This window comes from Prionailurus bengalensis, chromosome D2 (genome assembly GCF_016509475.1).
Source record: "Prionailurus bengalensis isolate Pbe53 chromosome D2, Fcat_Pben_1.1_paternal_pri, whole genome shotgun sequence".
NCBI lineage: Eukaryota > Metazoa > Chordata > Mammalia > Carnivora > Felidae > Prionailurus > Prionailurus bengalensis.
This window is the reverse complement of record NC_057351.1, coordinates 6,917,756-6,940,332: the sequence shown is the minus strand read 5'-3', so window position 1 is coordinate 6,940,332 and position 22,577 is coordinate 6,917,756. Positions and strand designations below refer to the sequence as shown.

The 22,577-nt window shown below is 42.2% G+C and overlaps 1 protein-coding gene across 1 annotated transcript in view; it reads right to left on the bottom strand.

Moving 5' to 3' along the window:
• MINPP1 (multiple inositol-polyphosphate phosphatase 1) overlaps positions 1–17,166 on the bottom strand; it is a 49,780-nt gene extending 32,614 nt beyond the window's left edge. The window contains exons 1-4 of the mRNA XM_043596151.1: positions 16,157–17,166; positions 12,482–12,679; positions 7,119–7,216; positions 49–182 (exon numbers count right to left, since the gene is read on the bottom strand). Coding sequence (XP_043452086.1) covers positions 49–182; positions 7,119–7,216; positions 12,482–12,679; positions 16,157–16,793 — 1,067 coding nt within the window. The 5' untranslated portion in view covers positions 16,794–17,166. The remainder of the gene's footprint in view (positions 1–48; positions 183–7,118; positions 7,217–12,481; positions 12,680–16,156) is intronic.
• Between the last annotated feature and the right edge of the window lie 5,411 nt (positions 17,167–22,577).

The following is a 22,577-nucleotide window of genomic DNA, read 5'->3' as shown; positions in this document are numbered from 1 at the left end:
TTCAGTTGAGCATTTAAGAAGACACATTAAAAAAAATTAAGTTTTTACCTTTGTTTCTGTTCAATTGCTTTGTCCAAGTGTTGGAAGATATCCTGAAACAGGGTGCAGCTGGACCGACTATTAATAGTGTACCCGTATCCTCTTTTCCAATATTGCTTCAGATCATTTAAATATTCTAATACCTAAAAATGAAAATTTCAAAAATCGTTATTACATTTTTTTAACGTTAAACAGATTCCCCGATTTAACAGTGATTCCCAGAAAAGATTACGTTGTTTAACTGCCATGCTACACAAAGTATGTCGAGTTTATATTTGCCATTTTAAGTCCATGACACATACAGATTTATGATGACACAAAAACTCAAACCGTGGGAGTGTAGAGGAGGGCATGCGAGAGCAAGTGAGGAGCACTCATGCCATAACCCAGCACCCAGGACACCGCGGGACAGAGGGTTAAAGACATGCTCACTTCCCCTTTCTGCGAAAATTAAAGTGACAGCAAATATATATACAGAAAAAAGAAAAAAGGATACACATAGGAGGTTATTTATTACAGCGCAGAAAGATGCCAACAGCAGATTAGGAACTTTTAAGAACTTTATGAAGATAGAAACCAGACAGAAGACAAGTTACTTTGGTTCATGTGTCAGTACGGCAAAATTAGTAATGAAATTTGACCAAGAATACAGAAAAGGAATGTACACTGGCATAGTTGTTCTAAAGGGCAAGTCGGCAAACTCCATAAAAGCATACATCTCTATGACCCATTTAATTCCATTTCTTAGGAAGTTTTAGTCACAGAGGAACACAAGAGAGAATGTGTAAGAATGTCTTAACACCAGCACTGCTTATCGAACGGAAAAAAGATTCCTGGAAATACTGACATTTCGTTAATAGGCAGATGGTTGACTAAACTAGGGTATACACATACTATGGAACACTATGCAGTTATTTAAAACTTCTGTATTATAGATCTTTGTGCACTGATGTGGAAGGATCTCCAGGATGTACTGAATGAGAAGGGCAGGTTGAGAATAATAAATACAGTATAATACCTTGTATTACCAAGACATACATACTTACATGTATACATTATGCTGTTTATAGTTCTAAGAATGACATAGATTATCAACAGCAGCACAGAAAAGGGTTAAAAGGTCCATATTAAACTGACAGCAATGACTGATCGCTATGGAGAGAGGTCCTGGATTAGAACTGGTGATTAAGGCAGGCTTTCTCTGAATGTTAGACTCTGCACTCACATATCATTTGATCAGATAAACACCAAAACTAGAGAACTAAAACGTGCAATTAAAAGAGACACAAGAGAAGCCTCTGTAGTAATTATAAGTTATTCTTCTCTGAAAAAGCCCCCAGAGAAAACTAGTAGTAGTTTTATTGTAACTTTAAGAGCAAGAGCCAGGGTAAGTCATTGCCATAATCCAAAAACAAAACTAAAGAGATATTAAAAAGGCAATTAAATCAAGAAGTTAGCAAAAGGGACAAAGTAAACATTTTTTTAAAAGGAAGGAATTAACATTAAAAGAATTAAAGTTCTGTCAAATCCATTCAAGAAAATAAAACAAAAACTGTCAGAAATAAAAAAGGAGATATGACTAAAGATTTTTAAAAAATCATACATGCACACTATTGAAACTTTATCTCAAAAAGATTTGAAAATGTAAATGAAATAAGTGGTTTTTCTAGGAAAATACAAATCACCCAAACTGACTCAGAAAAATCTGATCATACAAAATAGAGACAAAGGTCTACCTAAAACATACCAGGTATATTTGTTTTCTTTTCTTTTTAAATAATTTTTGTTAAGTTTACTTATTAATCTTGAAAGAGAGAGAGAGAATCCCAAGCAGGCTCTGCACGGTCAGCGCAGAGCGGGATACAGGGCCTGAACTCACGAACTACGAGATCCTGACCTGAGGTGAAGTCCAGAGTTGGATGCTTAACCAAGTGACTGGGCCACCCTGGTGCCCCCAGGTATATATGGTTTTAAATAGGAGCTCTACGAAACCTTCAAGAAGGGTTAGTTCCTAATATTTAAATTACTCCAAGGTACAGGGAAAGATGGAAAGCTTCTGAACTCATTTTAGGAAGCTACTAGAAGCCTGTACCCAAACCTGAACAAATAAAGCCCTAAGGAAAGGGGCGAGGAAAGAAAATCCGGACCACTGCACTGCAATTCCTGTGCCCTCCACTGTGTGTCCTAGTCACTGCTACAGACACAAATTCCCCCTCACGTTCTAAACCCATCGAAGGAAAAAGAATGGGCCCAGGCCAGTAGTACCACCCACAAGGGAGAGGCCACTGCCATAAACCAGCCTCACTACAAACAGGCTTTAATGAATCTGAAATAAAACATCACCAAACAACATACAACAGCATATGGAAAGAAATGCCATAATGCCAGGATGGACTACCTGATACCAAGCATGTCCTCTGGACCAAAAAACAAAATATGTAAACTAAATATTTTCAGTCATTGAGTAATCAGCACTGAACTGTGATCACTGAGAGAAGAGAAACCAACCCAGCAAACCCTACAATTTGTCCCAGGTTTGTGCCCAGAGGCACAGGGAAAGGAATGTCAGGCAGAATCCTGCTGAGCAGAGGAGGGAGAACAGACTCTTAGGGAATGGAAGTAGCAGGGCAGAGTATCAGAAAGGAGGAAGCTGCCCAGAAGAGAGCTCTAGGAATCTGGGGGTCCCCTTGAGTCTGTTGCTGAATATTGTGGGCGTTACAAGCTGAATTCCAGAGCTATCACAAAAGTGGGAGATCATCAGGTTCCAAGCAGCCTAAGTAAGAGACTTTCAGGGCACACTCAGACATCCACAGCTTCAACGCAGACCCCAGAAACGTCACACTTTAACAGCAGAAGCATGTTTACAAGATTTGGTTTTGAGTTTTGTTAAGTTCAGATCTAGGGCATGAAACTCAGAAATAAACGTCAAAAGGATCAAGCTGATCCACAAGTAACTAAACTGTAAACTAAAACAAAATTCAAAACTCTTTAAAGTTATATGACAAGGGGCTCCTGGGTGGCTCAGTCTGTTGAGCATTCGACTTCACCTTGGGTCATGATCTCCCAGTCCGGTCCGTGGGTCATGGCCCTGCTTGGGGCTCTGTGCTGATAGCTCAGAGCCTGGAGCCTGCTTCGGATTCTGTGTCTCTGCCTCTCTCTGCCCCTCCCCTGTTCATGCTCTGTGTCCCCAAAATAAATAAATGTTTAAAAAAACCCTGCTACAGATGAAACAGCCAGATGAAAACTGTGAGTAAATAAAGTATCATGAATTCCAAAGGCTTAAGAAAATAAAAAAGTCAAAAGCAAAAAAAAAAAAAAAAAAAAAAAAAGATATGAAAAGAAGCATAATCACAGAAACAAGCTAGAACAACATCAAAAATAGTTTGGCATCACTATCTAGTAAATTTCAAGTTCTCTACACCCTGTAATCCAGCAATTCTACCACACACACAGACAGAACTTCACAAACGTGTGTGTGTATGCCCCAATTCACGTACAGAAGAATGTCCGTAATAGCCCTAAACTGAGAACAACCCAAATGTCTACCAACAAAATAATGGATTAAAAAAAACCTGTGGTAATTCATATAGTGGAATACAATACAACAATGAAAATAAGTGAACTATAGCTACATGCAGCATCATAGGTGAAACTTAAAAACATGTTAAATAAAAACTAGATAGACAAAAAAAGGTGGGTGATTTCATTATATAAACTGTTACTTGTGAAAAAAATGACATCAGTAAATACTAAATTAGTGTAATGATGAAAAATCCAAGCACACAAGTAATAATAGTGGGGAAATAATCTCAGATACAGAGGGGAAAAATTTTGTTTAAAAAACTGCAAGAGGGGCACCCGGGTGGCTCAGTCGGTTAAGCGTCCAACTTCAGCTCAGGTCATGATCTCGTGGTTTGTGGGTTCAAGACCCACGTTGGGCTGTGCTGACTGCTCAGAGCCTAGAGCCTGCTTCAGATTCTGTGTCTCTCCCTCTCTCTGCCCCTCTCCCGCTTGCACAGTCCTCTCTCAAAAATAAACATTAAAAAAATTTTTTTTTAATTGCAAGAAAAATTTGCCAACCTCTGCAAATAAATCTGAAAACCTGAATGATTTTTATAAGAAAATATTAAATACCAAAACTGACTCCAGAAGAGACAGAAAATCAAGATATGCTCATTATAGTATAAAATATATACAAAGTTGCAAAAAGCTATCCCACAGAAAAATACCTATTTCATATTTCATCTATTTTTTTGAAAACTGCCATTAAATCAACTTTCTCCTTTATGTATCACTATCACATATATATATATATATATATATATATATATATATATATATATACAGCCATGTTCTTGTTTCTATTACAGCCATGTTCTTGTTTCTTAGATGCATACCCAAGTATTTAAGGATGAAGTGCTTTGATGTCTGCCAAGATTATATGTGGTAGACAGAATAAATGGCTGCCCAAAGATGTTTCCATCCTAATCCCTAGACTCTATGAATATGTTATTATCTTGCATGATGAGAAGGAATTTGCAAGTGTGATTCAGGTAAGGATGTTAAAATGAGAAAGCTACCCTGGGCTATTTAGGTTGGCCAATGTCATCGCAAACATCCTTAGGATAAATATTTAGCGAGGACAGTCAGAGCGGAAGCTTAGCCACAGAAGCAGAGGTCAGAGTGATGGGGGAAAATGTAGGTAGTCTCTAGAGACTGGAAAAGGCAAGGGACAGATCGTCCTCTTGAGCCTCCAGAAAGAACACGGTGCTGATATCCTGATTTTAGGCCTGTTAAGATTCATTTTGAACTTCTGACTTCTAGAACTGGAGGATAATAAATGTGTATTGTTTTAAAACCACTATAAGTCTGCAGTAATTCATTATGGCAGCACCAGGAAACTCCCATATATGGAGCAAAGGAAATGTGGCAAAAAAAAAAAAAAAAAAAAAAAAAAAAAAGGTTAACAACCAGTGAATATAGGTGAAGAATGTGAATGTTTATTGTACTATTCGCACAACTTCTGTCAGCTTCAAATTTATCAAAGTTGCAGAAAAAAAAAAAAAAACTCTTCACAAGCAATAAACAGATATAAGGATAACCCTAAAAAAAAATAAATAAATAAATAAATAAAACAGGAAAAGCCAAGTAGTACAGAATCTTAGAATTACAGGGGTGTTCCTGAGTAATCCAACAGTTGCATCCTTTAACAGATAAGGAAATCAAGGCACAGGAAGAGGAAGTGGAACGTTACCCAGATCATGAGCTCCAGGGTTTCTGGAGCATGTGACACTACATCTCCCAGAAGAGACAGAGGCACAAAAAGCAAGAGCAAATATTTAAGAGGAGAGGGACTCGGGAAGGGACAGGGAAGGAGATAAGCAGGTGGAGAGAAGATGAGTCAGTGGAGGCCAGGCCGGTTAGGCTCTGAGGCACATCTGCACCACTGGGGGGGGGGGGGGGGGGGGGGGGACGGGGTTTGGAGCTGCACTTCAACCGGAAGCCTCTAGGCCTGGGAAGGGAGCAGGGGGACGCAGCACCTCCTAACCGGAGAAGGATGGCCAGCAGAGGCATGTGGGCACCTGCCTAATAGTCCACCAGCTGTAGTAACTAGTAGCTGTAGTTGTTCTGCTAAAAGGTAAATTTCCCTTTGACAACACTCATCAATCATTTGTACGGCACTGAAAATTACTGCTTTATCGACTTTTTGCCCTAGAGCAGTCTGGGTAGGGAGAAAAAGGAGGTATCTTGACACAGGTGAATGGGGATCAGAAGTTTCAGTTTATACCTATACTGGGCATAATTAATTAATTTTATGGTCCAGAAATTTCTTTTAAAATTTCTTGTTTTTAAGTTTATCCATTTCCAGAGAGACAGAGAGAGCAAGTGGGGAAGGGGGAGGGGGAGGGAGAGAGAGGTGGGGGGGCGGGGAGAGAGAGAATGAATGAATGAATCCCAAGCAGGCTCTGCACTGTCAGCACACAATCTGACACGGGCTCAAACTCACGAAATGCAAGACCATGACCTGAGCCAAAACCAAGAGCCGGATGCTTAACCGACTGAGCCACCCAAGCACCCCAGTGGTCAAGAAGTTTCTAAGTGATGAGTTTTTGAACAGTTACAGGAGAGGAGCAGACAGGGAGGAAATGGAACCCACCCGTCAGCCCTGGTGCTGTGTCCTAGAACAGCCACCCACCCAGGGCCCTCTCCTCTGTTTCCCACTCACCTGCTCTTTCCCGCATGAGCACACTAACACATCACATCACCCTTCATCTGGCTGCTGGTCACCTTGGTCTTTGAGTTACAGAACAAAGCATTTGTTTACCCTCAAATGTACATTAGCTCTCAGCTTAAGAGCCTGTTTCTATCTGGCAAGTAGTACCCTTCTTTTCAAAATTTGAGGTTAATAATGGATTTCTGCGTGGAGTACTGGACGCTTTGTGTGTATGCAGGAGACGATGAAAGTTTCAGACGTCCACGTTCCTGAATGATCCACACAGACACCAGCACTCTACCGGCTGGTGCTATTCTCAGTGCTGTGAAAACAATGAACTCTCCTACCCACCTCTCTGGCTCCCAACATCCCAGAATTGACCAGAATTCACCAGAGGCCTGTCTGCCCTTCTCTTTCTAGAGTCTGAAAGTCCACAAAAAGGCAACATGAATGAGGAGAAAAAGAAGGAAATAGGAAGCAGACAGACAGAAACCATAGAGGAATTACTGCCATGGAACTCAATTTGTCACAAAAACTGTTATAAAAGAAAACTTGGATTTTAACAGCTCTGTAGTCCTTTCCAGAAGTAAAATCTGATGACAGGCAAAATAGATTTTTAACCGGGTGGACCCAGAAATCACATCACCATGGAAGAATGTTTTCCAAAGTTTTCTGAACCTGAACTATTTATAAGTGTGTGGGCCGTATCTGAACAATTCATCTCTTTATGCAAGGAACATTACAAGTAATCAAAGGCAGTTCATGTTCCCTACTCTGCTTATTTTTTGAAAAGCTGCTTCAAGTAACAACAACAACGATAAAAATCATGCAAAAAAAGCAAATAAACTACAAAAGTAATACTTACCTTTGCATCATCTATGTCAAAAACATCACACCAAGGAGATTTAACACCTTTAATTGCCAGGTCAAATGAACAGGTAAAAAAAGCTACCTGAATTAAATCTGGGGGGGGAAAAAGAAAGGTAAAATTTGTGAGTTACTGTTTTCTGTAATCTTCCAAAGGCTGAATGTCTACAGAATGTCACGTGCAGCCAGTCAGAGGACCTGGGCACGTCTAGCATGGAGAAAACACGACTCAGCTTCTTCCTGGCCATCACAGACGACTCACTGTGTACTATCCCTAACATAAGGAACTGTCAGGAAGAAACCATGAGGAGGTACAAATTTCAGTCCAATGAAAATAAGATGCTTTCTCTCTACAAAACGGTAACTTTTTCAGGTTTTACAAGTGAGGTGTTTGTTAAGGGCATATTTGCCTAACGAACCCAACAAGAAGTTTAATCCAAGAACTTATTAAACAGAACTTGCTTTTGTTCGTTTTACAGGGCTGGAGGAGGGGACATAAAGTTATAAGCTTTCAGTCCTCATCTTGAAAACCAGCAATAAGTTCTGAACAGTTCTCTTCATTACACAATTCACACTGTAACTGTTACGAAGGAGCAGAGAGAGGCTATAAAAAGGGAGAGAAGAACGCAGAAGGCGGTGAGGCAAGAACGGGCAAAGTGGATCAGGTCAGGAGGAAGGTGAGACAAAGGTCAAGAAGGAGAGAAACAAGCAGGGAACTCACACACTGGAGAGAGGGGCGGCTAACAGCATCCGTTTTTCAAACTTGGCTGCTCAGTCAGGCAGATTTCCGAGCAAGGTACCTGGATTTTTACGCTGCTAACTAGCCGATTACATTTAGATGCACCTGGAATTTGACACGAAGGAAGAAGGCAACAAGTCCCCAGGCCCTGAAAGGTGGCTATGCCAGTACCAGATGAGAGCAGTGCTCTCCGGTCACGGCAAAATGGGTGACACTCGGTGTCAGAGAGAGAGAGAAAGAAAGTCCGCTGCGAGGCTGCCTCCTACGCTTTACTTTTATTCTTTAATTTCAGAGTCTTTCCGCATTCCCAAGAAACCAGTTTTGATTTTAAAGAACTTCCCTAAAGCAGCACATAGTACAAAAAGAATATTTAATTGAGAATACACGTAGAAGTCACTTAAAACCTTTCTTATGGAAACAAAAGGGTTTATATTCCTAATACCTAACATACCATAGTGACTCCTAAGTGCCAAGGACCTTTGATGAAAGAGCCGGACTCATTCACACCCAAAGTTCCAGTTCTGAAACTGTGAAAGTCAATCCTAATGATCTAGTCTTCCACTAGAAGGGAGTCGACAGAAAAATCTCACCAAAAAACACTTACGATGATGACAAGCTACGGAACCTAACTCTGCCACTAATCATCCTGACCAAGTGACTCCAACCTCTCAGGTCTCAATCTCCCCACCTGCAAAACAGAAATGTGAGGAAGTCTCTCAGGAGTTACAGCTCTGACCCATCTACTATGACCACGCTGATCTCTTGGTCAGTCTTGTGGAACCACAAAAATATTTCAGATGGATCAGAGATTTAAATGTTAAAAAGCTAGGGGCGCCTGGCTGGCTCAATCAGTTAAGTGTCCGACTCTTGATTTCGGGTCAGGCCACAATCTCATTGTTCGCGGGATTGAGCCCCACATCGGGCTGTACGCTGACAGCGTGGAACCTGCTTGGGGTTCTGTCTCTCTCTCTCTCTGCCCCTCCCTGGCTTGTGCTCACACACGCTCACTCTCTCTCTCTCTCTCTTTCAAAAATAAATAAAAATTAAAAAAAATAAAACATTAAACAACTAAAATAAAACAAAGGAGAACATAGGAAAATATAATAATCTTGGGTTAAGGGAGGATTCCTAGGCAAAATACAACACTGAACAGCCATAACAAAAGACATACATGGCTACGTAAAAGATGTAAAGTGTATAATCAAAGGCACCATAAACACAGTTAAAAAGTGTGCAACAAATTAAGAGAAAATGTTAGCAACGTACGATACGGAAAAGACTTATCCTTTGTAAAGCAAAATTAAAGGACATATAATTGACATATCCATAACACATAAAGGGTACCTATGACCGATAAGAAAAACAAAAAACAATCCAATAGAGAATGGACAAGGTAATGAAGAGGCAATTCCCAGAAGGAATGCCAACAGCCAACACACATATGAAGAGAGGCTCATCCTCACAAGTAACCAAAGACATGCAAATCAAAGCTACATACCATTTTTCATTAATCAAATTGGCAAAAATCAAAATGACTAAAGGGGCGCCTAGGTGGCTCAGTTGGTTGTGTCTGACTCTTCGGTTTTGGTCCAGGTCATAATCTCGTGGTTCCTGATTTCGAGCCCCACATCTGGCTTTGCGCTGACAGCGTGCAGCCTACCTGGGATATATTCTCTCCCTCTCTCTCTGCCTCCACTCCCCTACTCCCTCTCTCAAAATAAATAAAAAATTTAAAAAATGACTAATAGTAACCACTGTTGGATAAAATAGGAAAAGTGAGCATCTCATATATTGATATAAATTTTTCTACACTTTCACAGAACAATTTGGAAATATACGTCGAGGTAAAATATGCACTGTCCTTAACCCAACAACTCCAACCTACAGTATTTATCTTACAGATAAATTCTCCAGGGCAAAACCCAGACTGTAAGAATGTTCACTGTAGCATCATTCAAAAGAGTGACAAACTACAAAAAACCTCAGTAGGAAAGTGATTTCCTATAAAAAGAATTTGCACTGTATTAGCTCCAGCTCCCTCCACCAGTAAAATCTGAAGGGTTAAATAAGTTTTTAATTATCACTGACCTAGAAATTCAATTATATAGCCTGCGAAATAACATAAAATTCAGAACAAGACAGATCTGCATAAGACAGATATTCTATTAGGTAAGAATGATTATATACATCATCATCCCTCTACGTTTAAAAAAAAAAAAAAAAAGAAAGAAAAAGCATTTAAATAGCTACAATATTTTTGAGAAGTTACTCTGCCAGGCAGTGTGCTAACGCTTTATGTGAATTAAAGAATCCTTGCGATAATCCTAAAAGAAAGGTACAATTCCTATACCCATTTTACAGAGGAAAAACTACGGCCTAGAGATATTAAGGAACTTGCCAAAGACCAGAGAGTTAGTCGATAGTATAACAGGGTCAAGATTCAAATGGAAACAGTCCAACTCCAGAACCCATGACTTCAACAACCACGCTTAGAGCCTCCAGAGAGAAGTTGCTCTCAGCTACTCCAAGAGTAAAACACAACACCTGTTTCCAGAGACCATTGTTTTTACAAATTTTTTTTTTAATGTTTATTTATTTTTGAAGGAGAGAGAAACAGAGCATGAGCGGGGGAAGAGCAGAGAGAGAGAGAGGGAGACACAGAATCCGAAGCAGGCTCCAGGCTCTGAGCTGTCAGCACAGAGCCTGACGTGGGGCTCGAACTCACAAACGGTGAGCTCGTGACCTGAGCTGAGGTCGGCTGCTTAACCGACTGAGCCACCCAGGCGCCCCTAAATATCGTTTTTTAAAAAATCTTCGGTCTTACCACCCACTAACAGAATAACGGCTAGACACTACTATAGTTATATAATGGAATTCCGTACAGAAGTTTAAAATGTAAGACTAAAATCACACACATTAAATGAAAAATAAAAAGGTGAATTAAAATTGAATTTCAGACTGCTATCATAGTTTGATACCATTCACGAAAGTTTTAAAACCTGCAAAATGATATCCCATTTATGTACAGGAACCTAAATATAATAACTGGCACGGGATGATTTAAACGCTCAGTTCGTGACAATGGTTACCGCTGGGAAAAAAAGAAGAAGAATGAAATCCTGAGAAGGACCAAAGGACCTCAAAGGATTTAAAGCGACTCACTGCAACATGTTAAAATTTGATTAAAACTGAGTTGTGGGTATACTGACGTTCATTAGATTAGACTTTATGACTATTTATATGTTTAAATGGCTTCTCATTAAATAATTGATTGTTTTAAAGGTTTTATTTGCAGGGCGCCTGGGTGGCTCAGTCGTTTAGGCGTCTGACTTCAGCTCAGGTCATGATCTCACACCTTGTGAGTTCCTGCCCCGCGTTGGCTCAGAGCGTGAAGCCTGCTTTGGATTCTGAGTCTCTGTCTCTCTCTGTTCCTCCTCTGCTAGTACCCTGTCTTGGTCTCTCTCTCAAAAATCAACATTAAAAAAAAAAAAAAGTATATATATACAAGATATATATATATATTTTTTTAATATATCTTGTGTGTGTGTGTGTGTGTATATATATATATATATACACACACACATTTTTTTTTTTTTAAACAAGATTTTATTTTCAAGCAATCTCCACATTCAACGTGGGGTCTGACCTTACCACCCTGTGATCCAGTCACATGCCCTACTGACTGAGCCAGCCAGGTGCCCCTAAAATAAATAATTTTTAAAGCTCTATAGGTGATCTCAATGTTTAGCACCTTTAAGGAAAGAGAAAAAATTCAATTTTAAACGCTAGTCTCGCATCTTTGCTATTTTGATGCTTACAAAGCATTCAGGCTCCATGATTCTAATCTTTTTCTCCCTCATCTGCTACTTCTAGTCTTTTGGAAACTTATTTACAACATATGAAATCCACAATCTTTGTATGCACATTTGTCAACTTCTGTAGTGTGATTTATAAATTCTTAGAAATCAGGGGAAAATCTTATTACTTTTTCTTAAGTTCCTATAGGTAGGTGACCACGTGCCCTGGCTTTCCACCTGCGTTCCCAGCATGAGTGTTAATAGTGTCTTTCAAGAGTCCCAGGTTGCATAACAAATTGCCAGTCAGCCCATCCACTGCAATACCTACTGAGAGACACAACTGTTCATTTTTTTTTTTAGCATCTCTAGGCTTAAAAGCCTCAAACAAAATACCCACAGCACTTTGCTTTTCACTTTCTAATACCCTCTTGAAACATTAATCTGGATATACTTCTCAACGGCTTCAAAAGCTGAAAAATTAATATAATATTTCACTTGGGGAGATAATTCAAAAATACATTTTTGTTTTATAAAGTATGCTTACAGTTAAAGCTTTATATACGTCTGCCCTCAATAAAAAAGTTCCAGGATATTGCAAGACTCTTGTATATTAATTTACATACAGTTCAAGGAAGAATATGACTCTAAAAACACTAAGCACGGGACACACAATTTTCTTGACCTAGAACACATTATCTTCTAAGTGTAAAATCAATTGTGGGCCTTTAAAAGGAATAACTTTATGCTTCCACATTTTTTCATTTTCAGACTTCAAGAAACATTTAAATTATTTCAGAGTTCAAATGAAAGATAAGGGCACATTACCTGCATTTAAATTGTTGACTGGCACTTGCAAAGTAGCTGCGACCTTTTTTAAAATGTTCTGCATTTCTGGTCCCGTTTTGAAGGCTTCTACATGATAAAGTGCCGTGGCATTCTTTTCCACTTCAGTTAAAAACTTCTCACAGTGATCGAAGAACCTCATTAATTTATCATTAATTCTTGGAGGTCCACACTCCATATCTGAGAGAAAAAAAATTATTTATTTATTATATATACCCTTGACCTAAATGACGATCTCAACTTATTGAAAATTTCGTTTCAAGTGTGAAAAAGAACACTAAAAACCTGCTGACTTATTGGCGTGTCTGAAATAAGTGCACACTGACCAAGCAAGGGTCAAACTGTGGAATGACCGTAATTCACAAGAGTCTGTGGTAGAGAAGACTAAAGAAACAGAGGATCAAATACAAAATAAAATGTTACCGCATGCAGTACCACACAATGAAAAAAGGTAGCTGAAATAAGTATTTTCTTAAAGAAAACAAAAATAGAGACGAAAATCATCAAAAGTGCAAAAATGTGTTCTATTACGTATTACTTCTGCCAGGCACGGAAAACTTGGGGAAGCAAATTGAAAACTAGCAACATTCTTAGTTACAAAGTGAGAGACGAGTTCAACCGATCAAATCTGTTTTTCTACCCTAAGCCAAAATCTAAATAGGGTGTTTTATTTTCTCGATTAACGTGCCCAACGCTGTTACTTTCCATAACATTCCGCTTTGGACAAAAACTACTGACAACAGCACAAAATACAGGAACTGAGTTTCAGGTCTTCCATTTCACGGTGCTTCTAATTTTGGCTTATTTTATAATGAAAGTTCCCAAAGACCTTCCATTTAGGTCTTGGGAATTACATATTTCGCTGATTTGGCAGTGAATGTGTATTGTAAAAGCATCTGCAATCATGCGTTAACTACCGGGTACCCTTTAAGTTTTTTCGGTCATATTCAAAACACATCCATTTCAGTCCTCATTTCTCCAACAATTTACCATGAAAAGAACACCAAGAATACTACTTCTGTCTACAAAATGAGAAAATGAATGAAGTTATTATTTTGCTTTGGATGTGGGTGTGAAAAAAATATACGGATGGATGTGTGTCTATCCATTTTCAGAAGATCCTGAAATGGATAATTTTGCCCACTTTAACTGCCAATTGGATTACAGTTCCAAAAACATCTTGACTTGGAAGTAAGTGACCTTTGTCATCTTTCTCTGTGGACTCAAAATATGGTTTCCCAAGTGGACCTGGATATTTCATCCTTGCTATTATCTCATTAAGGCTGCTCTTTAAACAGAAAACAAAAAAAGCTATTGTCCCGTTTCTGTAAGAATACAAAACCTAACTCAGTGGCCTCTCTCAAAAGCCTGGATGTACACAACAGGCAAAACAACGGTCTATGGATTATAATGATGTAGCTAGACAAAGAGTTCAATCTCTAAGAACTCATCTCAGGAGGTCCAGGAGCCCGCTTTTGGTATATACTGTATATATTGTGCTACACTGAAGTATGTTCTGCTTTTAACGCTCAGCTCACAGATTTGTGGGGCATCTTCACTCATGTTAATCATTAAAAAGCACAATTCAACAAGTGACTAAACACAAGTCTGCCGACGGTTACCCGCACAGCAGTAACAGGACGCAGGAATGACCTCCTGGAAATGGTTGAGCTTCGTTGAGAGAATGCTACTGGAGAAACGGCAAACCAGTCTACTCCTAATTTACTTTTCACTGGGGTTTAAAGCTAAACAATGTCTCACCTCATCTCTGACCTTAAAAGTGGCCAAGAAAACATGAACACGTGCCCATCTCTTTGGCACAAGCACGTTGTATTTTTCATCTTCATTCTTAAGTCACGGGACAAATGGAAGGTAGAATGCAGGGCATAATGGTTAGGAGCCCACGTGCTGAATCACATCTCCCGGGCCCATACCTAGCCATATGAAAGTAGGCTAATTATTTAGTGTTTCTGTGTCTCAATTTCCTCTTCTGTTACGTGGGGAGAAAATACTGCCAACCTCAGAGAGCTTTTGTAAGGATTTGGTGAAATAAATGTTAGGCATGCCTGGCACATAGCCTACACCGTAGCTGGCCTTAAGAGTATGTGATTAGTATCTGTGACTATTAAAAATTTTCTGAAGGGGGAAAAAAAGGCACCGGTTGGAGGGAGAAAAAGAAGACACTGATTCCTGGCCTGACTCTAGTCCTCAAACTCACCAAGGACAATCAATAAGGCATATTCTGGGGCCCGGCTTCTTCACCTGCGGAATAGACGGTCTCTCTTATTTTGCAAAAGAGTAAGTGATGGAATAAATTAGGAGAGAACTGAGCGCGACCGTGAGTCACAGCTAAGGGATGGTACTCTACATACAAGAACAAAACAGAGAAAAAAGTGATGAGGGAGCCTGGGGCGGGCTGAGGACAAAATGCAAGCTAGCACATCCTCCCCCCCCCATTCTGCCCCCTGCAGGTGGGATCTGTGTGATAATCCTCAGGCTCTCCTGGTGACCAAGGACAAAGGACAGGAAAGGAAACAAATGGCTAACTGATAGAGATCACAGTCATACGGGACAGGAGTCTCCATCAGTTTACAAATATCTTAGTAAATACAAGAAAAAATCTTATCGACAGCATAATCTCCAGAAACCTGTAGACTCAGTTTCCTGGAGCCCCAACACCCCCCTCCGTAGTGATGTGGGGAACAAAGGCAGAAGGAAATGGTAGGTAACATCAAATTTCTTTATAAACCTGCAGCCCATGGGCAAATACTGGAGACAAATACAGAGTAGAACATTTCTCCAGAACCCCCTACTGCTAATGCCTTGCTAAAAGGAAAAAACCTTAGCTAGAATGGAGTCCTCTGGAGCATCCAAGTCCCTCTGGAGGCCTCCCTTTTGACTTTATCTCCCCATCTCCGGAGTATAAAACCAGCCATTCTTCACAACCCCAGTGCAGCTCTTCCTGACCACGGGTCCTGTCCCCTGCTTTAATAAAATCATCTTTTTGCACCAAAGACGTCTTCAAGAATTTTCTTGGCCGTAGGCTCTGGACGACCCCACCATCGCCCAAAACCTCATCAAAAGCACAGCAGTAAAGAAAGTTTGAGAGTAGCTTCCTTATAGCAGGATGTGGGTCAAGAACCAGCACGTAAAAAGGAAAACAAAACAAAACAACCCAATAGTATCAGAAGCAAAGCCCGAGGAAGAAAAGTCCTAGGTTGTATTTACCAAGTGCACGCGACTACACAACTATGGAACTAGCAGCCAGGGAGGGAGGAAAGGCGAAGGTGGGTGCTCAGAGGGTGCGCACTTCTATTAGGGAATGGTGGATCAAAGAGTGCCCCCCTCCGTCTCCTTTCTGGTCGAACGCCCCAACACCTACGGCTGTGTCCCGCCCACACCTGATCAAAGGACAAATGAATGTGTGCTGGAAGCCGGAGGTCGCTAAGTCTTGAAGGGGTGCTGGGTGGGGGGCGGGCGAGGTGAGCGGAGTCCGGGGAGGGGCGGAGGCTCCGGGGCACAGAGGGAGGTGAGGGGAGCCCGGAGAGGAGCCGGGGCTCCGGAGACGGGGGGTGGTGAGGTGAGCCGGCGGCTGGGGAAGACACGGAGCGCGGAGGAACCCAGGCAGGGGGCCCCGCCCCGGGCCCGGGCTGTCACCTGCGACGTCGGGCGGCGGCAAGCCGGGGTGGTAGTGCTCCCACAGCCCCTGCAGGAAGGCGGCGCCGCTGTCCACGCAGCGGTGTTTGGAGCTGGTGACCAGCTGCAGGCGGCCGTAGTTCTCGAGGCTGAACAGGGCCGGGAAGAGGGAGGCCAGGCGCAGCGCCAGCTGTCGCATGTCCTGCCGCCCCTTCTCCACCAGCTGCCCGTCCATCCAGTCCGCGTACCACAGCGGCCAGTCGGCCAGCGCGGCGCCCAGGTCGCGGCCGCCGGCGGGGCCCGCGCGGCCGTCGCCGGACGGGCGGGCCTGCAGCAGGCCGTGCAGCTGCCGCAGTTTGCGGATCTGCTTGGCCGTGGGGTAGCGGGTGCCGTGGCGGATGAGGGCGACCAGCTGCACCGGCGTGCAGGCGTCCTCCAGCAGCTCGGGGTCCCTCCGCGGCGCCTCGGGGTCCGGCAGCAGCCCGGGGTTGGCATCCTCGTAGCGGGTCTTGGTGCCGAAGTAGGGGCTGAGCGCGGAGGCCGCGGGGTCGTCCGGCTCCAGGAGGGAGCAGCGCGAGAGCGACGAGAGCAGCGCCACAGCCAGGGCCGCGACCGGTGCCACGGAGACCTTGAGGAGGCGCGGGGGGCCACGGAGCATGGTGCGGCGCGGCCCGCGAGGGGCGACGTGCGGGCCGGGGTCGCAACTTCCGGCTCCGGCGGGCAGGGGGCGGGTCCGGACGGCGCTTCCGGCCTGCGCCCCCAGGATTCGCCGCGCGGCGCGGGCGCGCGGGCGGGGAGCGCCGAGGGGCTCGGGACGCCTGTGGCTCCGGTGGCGCCGGGACGGCCGCTCGCGGAGCTTCGGAGACCTGTGGCTGAGGGGCAGCCGGCGTCGGCTTGGCCTCCGGCGTGGGCGAGCTTCCGCGTAGCAGGCGCCTCCCAGGATGACTCGAGGGCGCCCCCGCTCTTTGAATTTCTACGGCGGGAATGCGTCGGGACTGAGCCCGAGTCTCCCGAGGCTGACTCGTGCCCCCGCCCCGCCCATCTGCGTGTCTGAAAACGTCGTGTTTGAACCACCCACGGCCAGGGCACCTGAGGCGGTTGTTCAAAAATGTAGCTCCTCGGGCCCCGCCCCGGCGTGCCTCCCGAAGTCCCAGGCTCTTCTCGGGTTGCAGTCTGAAATTAGCACACGGCGAGGCGCAAGGGGGACCCGAAAGGGGCTCTGTCCTGCAGGAAGTCTAATTCCCGAGCCTTTGGTGGTATCGGGACCTGGGCCAGAGGAGGTGACCTCAGCCAGACAGCACCCCGGGATTGTGCTCGTTGATACCAGAGGCTTACAGAGCGGAGACACAGCGACCGTCATCTCCTGGGCGCACTGAGTCACAGCCCAGCAGGTTGACTGCGTTACTAAGTGTGAGCTAACCTGCTATATGGAGCAAACTCTGCGCCCATGTAATTACATACTCCAGTCAGCGGCTGGGTTTGTTCATACGTTCTTGCTCAGAATCTTTGCTCCAAGAAAAAGGCGGAAATGATAAATCGGAACCACACTTTGGTTTCTCCACTTGAACACCATTTCGTGCGCCAGTTGGGAAAAGAGTAAAGATTGAAGAAGTCCTACGGTGATGAAAATTGAAGGAAATTTGGATCCTGTTTTTGTAAGGTCGCGTTTCTTTCAAAGACGCTAGCTACCACGCTGCCCCTGGTAAGCCCGCGTCTGTCTTTACCTCTTTTCTCCTTGCGTAAGTGGCTCTCTGGTTCAGAGAGGTGTGCCTCTGAATGTTCGCCACTGAAGAAAATGGTGGAAAATCACCAATAGATTCTAACTTGGGACGCTGCAAATTTTAAGACATTCGTAGCAGGAAGTCATCTTCACATGGACAAGTGTTCTTTTTTGTTAGGCCATTTTGTAGAACGTCTGAATATTTGTGGCCACTGATCAAGAACTTGACTCAAATTAACATTTGGTGAACCTTTTCTTTGCAGACTTCCTAACCCTTACATTAAAAGCAAAAAAGTTTATTTATTTTGAGAGCAAGGGGTGGGGAGCATGCGAGCAGGGAAGGGACGGGGAGAGAGAGAGAGAGAAAGAAAGAATCACAGGCAGGCTCCACACTGTCAGTGCAGAGCTGGGCTCAGGGCTCCGTGTCACTAACAGTGAGATCATGATCTAAGCCAAAATCAAGAGTCAGATGCTTAATGGACTGAGCCATTCAGGCACCCCTAACCTTGACATTTTATAGGCTGAAATGCTTGATAATACTTCTAAGTGCATTCAGCAAGCATTTGTACCAGATGCATGTCGTTATATTTTGCTTAATATATGCGCCTAATAACGATTGCCTCCCATGACTGATCTTTAGATCTGTATGTGTATGTAACCACATACAGAACCACTGGCATACATTCTTTTACACTAAATTTGTCCCCAGCTTGATTTTTTCCTTAAATTAAAAAAAATTTTTAAATGTTTATTTATTTTTGAGACAGAGTGGGGGGGGGGCGGGGGGCAAGGAGAGAGAGGGAGACGCAGAATATGGGGCAGGCTCCAGGCTCTGAGCTGTCAGCACAGATCCCGATGTGGGGCTTGAACTCATGAACGGTGAGATCATGATCTGAGCTGAAGTCAGAGGCTTACCCGACTGAGCCACCCAGGCGCCCCCAATTTTATTTTCCTTCTCATTCTCATTCTTTATCTGCTAGTGTTATGCTGATTTATGTATTTGTTAAACCTATTCCCATCATTTTGATGTTATGACAAGGTAACAAATGATGAAATTAAGCAATGCCTTCATGGTTTTTGCTAGGAAAAAGCCAGAGATAGTATAAAGAGGACAATGAATATATATAGAAGCTTTAGATCCAGACTCCAAGCTCGGCCCAGCATTAACTGAGTGATCTTGGGAAGTAACTCAAGTGCTCTGAGCCTTAGTTTCCTTATTTGAAAATTAGGAATATTAGAACCTATAGTGTGGGATTATTGTGCGAATCAGAGATGACATTTAAAATTCATATAAGAGGGTGCTATAAATAGTATTTTTATCATTAATAATGGTCACTGATATTATGTATTATTATTCCTGCACTAAGATGCAGAACTCTCTAACAATTACAATGTATCACCTTACTTTTGAACATTAAAGTGAATGACTTTCAAAAGACATGCATCAAAGATCATTTCATAATTTTTTGGGGCGCCTGGGTGGCGTAGTCGGTTAAGCGTCCGACTTCAGCCAGGTCACGATCTCGCGGTCCGTGAGTTCGAGCCCTGCGTCGGGCTCTGGGCTGACGGCTCAGAGCCTGGAGCCTGTTCCCGATTCTGTGTCTCCCTCTCTCTCTGCCCCTCCCCCGTTCATGCTCTGTCTCTCTCTGTCCCAAAAATAAAATAAAACATTGAAAAAAAAAGAATTAAAAAAAAAAAGATCATTTCATAATTTTCTAATAATAAAAATCTCATCTTAATTAAAATGTGTTTCTTATTTTTAAAGCAGTGAGTAGCTTTTGAGAAGTCTTTTTTTTTTTTTTGGCATTCTTTTTTTTTTTACATCCAAGTTAGTTAGCATCTAGTGCAACAATGATTTCAGGAGGAGATTCCTTAGTGCCCCTTACCCATTTAGCCCATCCCCCCTCCCACAACCCCTCCAGTAACCCTCAGTTTGTTCTCCATATTTATGTGTCTCTTCTGTTTTGTCCCCCTCTCTGTTTTTATATTATTTTTGTTTCCCTTCCCTTATGTTCATCTGTTTTGTCTCTTAAAGTCCTCATAGGAGTGAAGTCATATGATTTTTGTCTTTCTCTGACTAATTTCGCTTAGCATAATACCCTCTAGTTCCATCTACGTAGTTGCAAATGGCAAGATTTCATTCTTTTTGATTGCCGAGTAATACTCCATCATATATATATATATACACACATATATACACACACAATCTTATATATGTGTGTGTATATATATATATATATACATATATGTATATATATCACATTTTCTTTATCCAGTCATCCATCGGTGGACATTTGGGCTCTTTCCATACTTTGGCTATTGTGGATACTGCTGCTATAAACATGGGGGTGCATGTGTCCCTTTGAAACAGAACACCTGTATCCCTTGGATAAATGCCTAGTAGTGCAATTGCTGGGTTGTAGGGTAGTTAGATTTTTAGTTTTTTGGGGAACCTCCATACTGTTTTCCAGAGTGGCTGCACCAGCCTGCATTCCAACAATGCAAAAGAGATCCTCTCTCTCCGCATCCTCGCCAACATCTCTTGTTGCTTGAGTTGTTAATGTGAGCCATTCTGACAGGTGTGGTATCTCATTGTGGTTTGAATTTGTATTTCCCAGATGATGAACGATGTTGAGCATCTTTTCATGCATCTGTTAGCCATCTGGATGTCTTCTTTGGAGAAGTGTCTCTTCATGTCTTTTGCCCATTTCTTCACTGTATTATTTTTTTTTTGGGTGTCGAATTTGATAAGTTCTTTATAGATTTTGGATACTAACCCTTTTTCTGATATGTCATTTGCAAATATCTTCTCCCATTCTGTCGGTTGCCTTTTAGTTTTGCTGATTGTTTTCTCTGTGCAGAAGCTTTTTATCTTGATGAGGTCCCAATAGTTCATTTTTTGCCTTTGTTTCCCTTGCCTCTGGAGACGTGTTGAGTAAGAAGTTGCTGCGGCCAAGATCAAAGAGGTTTTTGCCTGCTTTCTCCTTGAGGATTTTGATGGTTTCCTGTCTTACATTGAGGTCTTTCATCCATTTTGAGTTTATTTTTGTGTCTGGTGTAAGAAAGTGGTCCAGGTTCATTTTTCTGCATGTCACTGTCCAGTTTTCCCAGCACCATTTGCTGAAGAAACTGTATTGCACTGAATATTCTTTCCTGCTTTGTCAAAGATTAGTTGGCCATACGTTTGTGGGTCCATTTCTGGGTTCTCTATTCTGTTCCATTGATCTGAGTGTCTGTTCTTGTGCCAGTACCATACTGTCTTGATGATGACAGCTTTGCAGTATAGCTTGAAGTCTGGGATTGTGATGCCTCCTGCTTTAGTTTTCTTTTTCAAGATCGCTTTGGCTATTCGGGGTCTTTTCTGGTTCCATACAAATTTTAGGATTATTTGTTCTAGCTCTCTGAAGAATGCTGGTGTTATTTTGATAGGGATTGCATTGAATATGTAGATTGCTTTGGGTGGTATCGACATTTTAGCAATATTTGTTCTTCCTATCCAGGAGCATGGAATCTTTTTCCATTTTTTTGTGCCTTCTTCAATTTCTTTCATAAGCTTTCTATAGTTTTCAGTGTTTAGATTTTTCACCTCGTTGGTTATATTTATTCCTAGGTATTTTATGGTTTTTGGTGCATTGTAAATGGGATCGATTCCTTGATTTCTCTTTCTGTTGCTTCATTGCTGGTGTATAGGAATGCAACTGATTTCTGTGCATTGATTTTATATCAAGCAACTTTGCTGAATTCATGAATCAGTTCTAGCAGTCTTTTGGTGGAATCTTTTAGGGTTTTCCATATAGAGTATCATGTCATCTGTGAAGAGTGAAAGTTTGACCTCCTCCTGGCCGATTTGGATGCCTTGTATTTCTTTGTGTTGTCTGATTGCAGAGGCGAAGACTTCCAATACTATGTTGAATAACAGTGGCGAGAGTGGACATCCGTGTCTTGTTCCTGACCTTAGGGGGAAAGCTCTCAGTTTTTCCCCATTGAGGATGATATTAGCGTTGGGTCTTTCTTATATGGCTTTTATGATCTCGAGGTATGATCATTCTATCCCTGCTTTCTTGAGGGTTTTTATCAAGAAGGGATGTTGTATTTTGTCTACATCTACTGAGAGACTCATGTGATTCTTGTCCTTTCTTTTATTGATATGATGAATCACATTGATTGTTTTGTGGATATTGAACCAGCCCTGCATCCCAGGTAGAAATCCCACTTGGTCGTGGTGAATAATTTTCTAATGTATTACTGGATCTGGTTGGCTAATATCTTACTGAGGATTCTTGCATCTGTGTTCATCAGGGAAATTGGTCTACAGTTCTCCTTTTTAGTGGGGTCTTTGTCTGGTTTTGGAATCAAGGTAATGCTGGCTTCATAGAAAGAGTTTGGAAGTTTTCCTTCCATTTCCATGTTTTGGAACAGCTTCAAGAGAATAGGTGTTAACTCTTCCTTAAATGTTTGGTAGAATTCCTCTGGAAATCCATCTGGCCCTGGACTCTTGTTTTTGGGGAGACTTTGATTACTAATTCTATTTCTTTACTGGTTATGGGTCTGTTCAGATTTTCTATTTCTTCTGTTTCAGTTTTGGTAGTGTATATGTATGGAGTTTGTCCATTTCTTCCAGAGTGCCCATTTTATTGGCATATAATTTCTCATAATATTCTCTTATTATTGTTTAGGCAACAGGCCCTGCTCATCGTTTCATGTCTGTATGTTGGCTGCTCT